Source organism: Bombina bombina, chromosome 2, assembly GCF_027579735.1.
Source record: "Bombina bombina isolate aBomBom1 chromosome 2, aBomBom1.pri, whole genome shotgun sequence".
Taxonomy (NCBI): domain Eukaryota; kingdom Metazoa; phylum Chordata; class Amphibia; order Anura; family Bombinatoridae; genus Bombina; species Bombina bombina.
The window spans coordinates 824,310,013-824,318,752 of record NC_069500.1 but is presented as its reverse complement, the minus strand read 5'-3'; the positions used below and the strand labels follow the sequence as shown (position 1 = coordinate 824,318,752).

The 8,740-nt window shown below is 35.4% G+C and overlaps 1 protein-coding gene across 1 annotated transcript in view; it reads left to right on the top strand.

The window, feature by feature from the left end:
* Positions 1-8,740, top strand: part of LOC128647319 (phospholipid-transporting ATPase IC-like) — a 304,249-nt gene that overhangs the window by 144,150 nt on the left and 151,359 nt on the right. Inside the window, exons 12-13 of the mRNA XM_053700103.1 lie at positions 6,051-6,213; positions 8,267-8,455. Coding sequence (XP_053556078.1) covers positions 6,051-6,213; positions 8,267-8,455 — 352 coding nt within the window. The remainder of the gene's footprint in view (positions 1-6,050; positions 6,214-8,266; positions 8,456-8,740) is intronic.

Below are 8,740 nucleotides of genomic sequence, written 5' to 3'. Positions count from 1 at the left end.
CACTTGGCCTTTTATATTATAGGATACTCTCCCGATAGTCTAATTCTTCACTTATGTTAAATATATAAACTATTGCATATATTCTTCCATACTTCCATAATCTATTATTTGAAGATGTAACATTAATATATCCATCATTCAATGTTTTCTTATACAGTTCCTGATGACTTCATATTAATGAGCATTTAGAGTCTCTTCCACCTAATTAAGTTCATTTTAAATATGGTGCAGAACAGTGAACTTCTATCCCTTAGCAATCGCCGCTTTCCCATATACTTTAATTTGTTGTGCAACAGCTTATCAAACGCATATTTGTAAGATGCAATTTATGCTTCATGTGATTTTATGGTTTGTGTATCTAATAGGATCAGAGGTGTTTTTTTTCTTCTTGTTTCTTTATCTTTGTACCATTTACATTTGCAGAAGGCCTTAAAGTGGCTTTCATATTATTTATCTCCTTGTTCGATATAACTCCTGCATTTAAAGGGACATGAAACCCAAATTTTTTCTTTCATGATTTAGTAAGATCATGCAATTTTAAACAACTTTCTAATTTACTTCTATTATCTAATTTGCTTCATTCTCTTGATATAGTTTGCTGAAAAGCATATCTAGATAGGCTTAGTAGCTGCTCATTTTTAGCTGCACATAGATGCCTCATGTGATTGGCTCACCCATGTGCATTGCTATTTCTTCAACAAAGGATAGCTAAATAATGAAGCAAATTAGATAATAGAAGTAAATTGGAATGTTGTTTAAAATTGCATTCTCTACTTGAATCATTAAATATTTTTTAGGGGGTTTAGTGTCCCTTTAAAGGTCCAAGAGTGGCCTAACTGGAACAGTAAAGGGAAGAGTAGAAAACTGTTTAAAAATTCAATTTTATGCTCACTAATGTTTTGAAGATATGCTTGGAACACTGTTCTTTATTAATGTTTGTTTAACTTATTGTATATCCTCAATAAAAATAATAATTTTAAAAACAAATTGTACAAGATCAAGAGAATACACTTGTAATTAATTAATTGAATCAAAATATTTCATTACAATTTTGATTACATGTAAAATTAATTAATTGTAACTTTTTAAAATTGTATTAAATTGTATGGTATGCAATGATTAGGAGTTTATGGAACCAAGGGGGCATGGATGGAAAATGTTTGGGAATCACTGGTCTAGAGCAAGCTAAAATCTCCTTGTCGTTTAGTGTGGGGTGCGCTAAATCCATCACATAATGGACTTTTTTGGGGGGTGTACAGTAAAATTCATGTCAGAGAACCCTCAATGTATTGCAAACATCCATTCAAGTGGTGTAGCTCTGTGCTATACTGTTTTTCTGAAACTTAAGCATTAAACACGTTGTTGCTAAACTGTTTGTCATCAATAAACCTTTGTTTCATAAGTATTAAGTGTAATTAGAACTTAAAACCTTTATTTTCATAGCATTTTCGTGTGTTTTTTTATGCAAAGCAACAAGGGGTAATCATTCACTTAAGTGCTTATTTTACTGCAGTATTTTGGATTGGCAAACTTTCCCCTTTGTATAAACAGATCTGGGGTGTTAGCAATGTTTTAGATAGAGTTTAATTCATCAATTGAAATGATCATGCCCTTTAACTTTTTAATCTAGCCGTGCCATTCTAATAACCTGTCCTACAGCTGCCCACTTCAAAAGTATTTTTTTGTGAGCTAAGGATTGAACTGTTCTCCAATCAGCGCTCCAGTTGTACGGCACACTTGTTGTGAGTAGAGCACAGATTGGAGAACAATTCAAACCTTTAGCTCACAAAAAAATTACTTTTGAAGTGGGCGGCCGGAGCACAGGGTATTAGAATTTCAGCGATACGTTAAAAGGTAAGTTAAAGCATTTTTTTCATTACAACTGATGAATTAAACTCCATCTAAAATATCACTAACATTTTGGATCTGTTTATACAAAGGAGAAAGTTTAACATCACTTAAAGTTGCGACACTTAACTCTCTATTTGTAATACAAGCACAGAGAGCGCACTGATAGCACACTGCTTTATCCATTAAATGTATACATCTCACTAAACAATTTTCTGCTATGTTAAGATGTTTGTGTTAACATTTTTAACCATCCACTTGTACTACCACATTGTGCATTATATTTTGCTCAAGACTGAGCACACCCTGCACAAGTGATTGTGTCCCACTTGTAATATAGTTCTAAATGGTTTAAATTCAAACCAGTGGCTTAAAATATGTTGTAGTTCTGGGGCATGTCCGGGCAGCGGCCATGCTAGGATGGAAAAATAGGAGCTCCTTACTTTGCTTAGATAATCCGATGATTATTCTATTATAAAAGTGGCATCGCTATCCTCTATATAAACTACAAGCTTTAGCAGAAGCTACCGCACTGTTTGATGTCTATATTGTACAAGTAATACTGTGTTGAGCCCTTTCCCGGACTGTTGGAGACTTTGGCGGCTGTCTTCATTCTGTCTTTCAACTCCCCCCCCCCCCCCGATACCCGTTGTTGTATAGCAGCCAACATAGTACTGCGGTGACAAACTCTCAAGCATGGAGGAGGACCATCATTCACTAATACAAACACTCCTTAGAGAACTAGACCTGCAGAGGCACAGTAGCTTCAAATAACTTATACATTTAGCTAGAACTCAATATAGGGAAGGAGACAATGGTGCATTTAAGATTGCGGAAAGTAGGGATGTTGTTAAGCAGCATATGGAAACCCAAACTGATGAATGTTCCCTGTTCCACACAGCAGATTACATTCAGAGCTGGTCACTAAAAACTGGAGAGAGAAAAGCAGAGTAGAAACCTACCTCACCTACGTGGAAATATAAAAATAATTGTACCATGGCTGGATCTGATGCCGCTACACAGCAGAGTGGCTCTTGGGCAGCCAGAGTCATCTGTTCTGTAGCCGAAATCAGGGATGGTGCAGCCGACCTCCTGGTAAACGACAGCACTGCAATCAACGCACAGAGTGACTATGTCCAGACCTGAACAGTTCAGAAGGTGAGAGGAGGCTGGTGACGCACTGGAAGTTTTAGGGAGTAACTATCCATAAGGCATTGGACATATATCTGTTCGAGCTCCCTGTTCCCCTGTGACTTCAGCCAGCTGAGCTTGTCTGACGTATGGGGGTTCTTCTTTAAACTGTCCCAGTCTTTCCTGTACTATATGTCAAAACTCAATGGACTACAGAGGAGGGGTGTGGGTTAATTGAATTGATGCTAGTAGTATTACACTACGGGGTACCTAGTTACCTACTTACCATAAATATTTGTTAATTGTCCACAATTGCTTTGCCCTTTTTACCTCACTAGTAATTTCTGTTTTTAACATGCTTCCATATGTGTTCCTAAATACCTATAGCTGCCTAGATTATAATCTACTAGCGAGTACACTAAGGATTAGACATGCTTTTCTTTATAAATTTTGCTTAATGGAGATATGTACCTCTATTATGACAGAGACCTAACTTTTCTTAATAATGAAATATAGGTCTCATCTATCCCACTTTTTATACTTTGAATGTATATAGTGCAGTAACTTCTGTTTTTGTATATATCTATTGAAGGTCCAACCTACAATTTATGATATTCTTTTAGGGTTTCTTTTTATTAAGCTACGTTAATTGCATGCTCAGGTGAACTCTCCTTCATTTGCCTACAATGAAGATTGTGGGAAGAGGTTGGTTATACCCTTTCAATATTCTCTAATTATCTATAGTTTACTTTCTTGTCAGAGCCAGTGGCTTGATATCCCATATCACAATCCATGCATAATCATAGAGTACATCCACTCGTGTCAATTTGCAAATAAATGTAGCTGACCAATCTGCCAATACAGATCATCTTACTTAGCCCAATTTTGGAGTCTTGTAACCGCCATTGTTGCCTAGCTACTTATGTAATCATTTATCAAATAGCTACCAGCTAATATCTCTACACGCTACATATAAGCACCTAGTTTTATGGTTTTCTTGTTTCATATCTTTGCATGCTTAAACTTTACTATGCAGTTATATCCCCTATGTTACTTAAAGGGACATTAAACACTTTCAGAGGGTAATATAAAATGATACATCGTATATGTAAAAAAAGTCTGCAATATACTTTCATTATTTACTTTGACCCATTTTCCTGTAATTTCATTCTAAATTTGTGAGCTTTTCAGTTCCTGTTAGAAATGGAAGTGCAGAACACTGTTATATTCCACACAGCCATTGGCTGCACACTCTAGTGACCTATTTATAACGGTCCCTAATTGGCCGCAGCAGAGAAGGTAACCTAAGTTACAACATGGCAGCTCCCATTGTTTTATAGACACTAAAACTTTACACTTATTTTGTCAATATTTAAACAGCTAATGAAACTTTAAAAACTACATCTTCATGATATTCTGAGACTAATCTTTTCTTTGACTGCATCATTCTATCTAGCATTTTTTTGGTGTTTAATGTCCCTTTAAGTACTGAAATAGATCCTCCTCCAGGATTAACAAGGTTGATATGTATTCTGATCTAGACCTGCAAATTAATAATCTTAAATATATCATTCAATCTTTTTTAGATGTCATATATCTTTTAAATACCAGTGGTCCAAGACTGACCGTTTCTACCATTAGATTCCTCTCCCGCATAGTTTATGCTTATCAGGGTCCATAAGCGTCCTTTAATATTCTCTGAGGAGCTTATATTATTTAAAATAAGGTTCCATCTACACATGTACCTTAGCCCTACTAATGTTTTGAATACTTGGTTATTCAAATACTATGTGGCCTTATGTCCTATATACTATTTGGCTTTAGAATATTTACGTCCTGTGAATTGTGCAATAATTATTAATGAACCACCTATTGCCTTTTTTGTACATACTGCTGTACTCACTAACAAACTCAATTAAAAAAATTATGGAAAAAAAATATATAAACAGTATGTTGTAGTTCTATTAAATAGAACCACTCGTTCACCCTTAGTGCCCAATGTTGACCATTTGACATGACAATGGCTTTATATGGCTTCAAATTTCCCATGTCAGTCACTCTGCTGGGTGATCACTCCTTAAAGGCACAGTAAATTTATTTTTTTTGTAAATAATTGGGAAATGTTTAGCATAAAATCAGGCTTACAGTTCAAAACTGATTATAACTTGTAATGCGCTCCTGCTCTGGATAAAGCTGTCAGCTGGCTCTAATTAATCATGTAGCCTGTGATTAGACAGCAAACCTGTGATGTGTGTGTGTGTTTTTTTTTTAAAACACCACACTATAGGGCAGACTTATCAAGCACCGTACGGAGACTGCTGCTCCCTAATTTGTCTGCCTGCTCTGAGGCGGCGGACAGAAATTAACCCAATCGAATACGATCAGGTTGATTGACACCCCCTGATAGCGGCCGATTGGCCGCGAATCTGCAGGGGCGGTATTGCACAAGCAGTTCTGATGAACTGCTTGTACTGCGGACATGATTATCTACATCGTATCATGTCCGCTCACACTTTGATAAATATGCCCCTATAAATGAGAACTAGGGGAATACATCATAGGAGATTTGTCTACCTAAAAATATGTTACAATTGGTTTTGAACATTAAGTATGATTAAGGGGTATACCTTTTTAAGCCATTGTTAATTTACTATGTAAGAGCTTAGGTCTCATTTACAACTTTCAAGTACAATAGTAATAATATTGTATCTGCAACTTTAAATAAACCACAATTCATTAACACAGTTAAAATTAAAATGGTTTAGTATTTGCCAAGGGGCTAACAATGGAATACAGAACAATTTTAATAATCAACTTGCATATTTTTTTGCTTCTTTGTATAACTATAACTATGTTTAGCAAGATTAAAGCCTTTCACTGGTTTCTTCATTAAGCAGTAGGCACACATAAAAGAATGAATACAATGGTTGTGCTGATCTGTTTTGCTTTTAATTCAGGTGTACTTTTTTAAAATAAGAATGTTCTCATGCTAAAAAATATATATTCTTTTATTTATATTTTCCTTCCTATGAAATGCATATTCAGTCTTGATTATTGTATGAATTCATTAGTTTCCAGAGGTGAGATTTGACTGGAATAAATATGCTGACTGTGGTTTCAAGTTCTATGACCAGTCCCTAGTGGATGAAGTTCGTAAAGATGAAGATCCTCTCATACGTGAATTCTTTAAGATGATAGCTCTCTGTCATACGGTTATGGTGGATGAAAGGCCAGGTAAAAAATATATATGTTTTATGCTACAAAAGCAACTGTTCTTTATTTTTCCTACAGAAAGAGAAGCAACCTTCCAGGAATGAACAGCTGCCCAGTGGCTTGTTCTATGGCCTGGTTACCACCTGGGAGTAGCTTCTATTTGCCCAATTGTGTTTTTCACCCTCCTGTATATCAGAGTGTTCCCACCTGACAAGGTCAGACCAGCCCCGAAATACCAGGAAATTCTCTAAACAAAGGAAATGGCAACCCCAGACAATCATTTCTGTCTCCCTTGGTCCTCATCAGTGAGGTACATTGGGCAAGGAGTCCACTTCTGGTTTCCCCCATCACCCTTAGGGAGACTTTCCCTATGGTAATAATACAAATGCATACAGAAAGAGAAGCAATCTGCCAGGAACAAACTGCTCAGTGACTTGTTCTATGGATAGGTGTAGCTTCTTTTAGCCCAATTGTGTTTTTCACAGAGAACTTTCCTGTAGTACATCAGTCTGATCCTGCCTAACAAGGTCAATCCAGCCCTGAAATACCAGGCAATTCCATCTCCTGATGGAAAATGGCAACCCCCCAAAAATGTTGATAATTGAAACCAGTATTATGATCCCTCCACTATATAATTTCTTGAAACCAGGAACGTAATCTGTGGGTTACACTTCACAACACTGTCCCATATGAAAAATTAAGGGCCCAATTCTCTAAAGTTTTCTAGTCATGATATAAATTCATCATGGTGACCCTCACATTGGCCATTGTAACTGGGAGCACCCAGTACTGTTAGCAACATTTATTTTTAAACATGTAGAAATCAAATTGCATTGTTTTTAACATAGTTTACTTTGCATTAGCTTCTAGATTAACATGTATCCAGTTATCTATCAGTGCAGTAAGCACATTGCATATTTTGAGATAAACTTGTAGATTTAGACATTTGGTAGATAAAACAGTGAGATCTACTGGCTTAAAATGCTTATAGAATACGCCATGTACAAAAACATCAGTGATGAACAAAGAATGCCCCTATTTAGGCCACTCACCGAGGCTGCAAGACTTGTTTTTCAATACAAAAATGAAGTATGCTTTGAATTTTGTATGAATTTTAGATTACATTATACAATAATATGATGTATACTATGTATTTTAATAGGAATTTTACTGATTAATTTAAATTTGCATTTTGCTTGCTGATTTTAAAGGGGCAGTAAAGCCAAACTTAAACCTTTATGATTTAGATAGAGAGAGTATGTGATTTTAAACCACTTTCCAACATACTTCTATTAATAAATTGGTGTTGTTCTCTTGATATCATTTGTTAAAAAGGATAACTTGGTAGGCTCAGGAGCAGCAATGCACTATTGGGAGCTGCTGATTGGTGTCTACACATATATGCCATTGCCATTGGTTCACTCAATGTGTTCAGCTAGCTATGTAGTGCATTGCTGCAACTTCAACAAAGGAAACCAAAAAAAAAAAAAAAGTAAATTTGATTATAGAAGTAATCTGGAAATTTGTTTAAAATGTCAATCTCTATCTGGATCATAAAAGTTTAATTTGACTATACTGTCCCTTTAACCCACATTATTAAAACAATTTACTATACATCCTTTTAAATCAATTTCCACATTATATTTTCAATATGCTTTTTAAAGTGTAACTTTTAGTCACTGTATTTTAATCTAGACAAGTGCAAAAATATGTTATCTTTATTCATTTGCAAAACTAATAATGAATTAAAGCCAATTAATTAATCTGAAATCCACTAATTAACTAAACAGACTAATAAATTAATAAGATAATTTCATTATTCCTTCATTAAGTCTCCACTGTCTATTAAATTTAGTATCTAAATAAACGAACGAACACATTTTTTATTAATTTATTAGTTTTTTAGTTAAACAACATTTCTTACAAAATACAGTTCAAATTTGTTTTGTAAAAGACAATTCTCATAAATTAAACTGGTACGCGAGCCCTATGTCAGTGCATTATTCACACTTTATCTGCCGCAATAAAGTTAATAAGAAGGCTTGTGATTTTGTTTCTGCGACTTTGTTTGCAGGTAGCCTAGTATACCAAGCTGCCTCCCCAGATGAGGAAGCCCTTGTTACAGCTGCCAGAAATTTTGGCTACGTTTTTCTTTCCCGTACTCAGGATACCATCACAATAAGTGAACTGGGGATAGAGAAAACCTACAGAAGCCTGGCAGTCCTGGATTTCAGCAGCGTGCGGAAGAGAATGTCTATTTTAGGTGATCATGAATCCCTGCTTTATCAGTGCTATTTATACTAAACCTATTGGTCTTAAACTGACTCAGTCTATTGATGTCACCTTTCTTTTGCTCATATATTGACTATAGGATGGGTATATGTCAGCAGATTTGGATGTTTGTAAGTGTAAAATAGTCACATGGTTGGTTTGTTATAGAAAAGTAGTTTCGCTGGTTAGAATGAGAGGTATCTTGGAGACCTTGCATACACAAACATTGGTCCGACCATGCGTGTTAATGGGTATTTGGGGCATACATTTTTTTTTC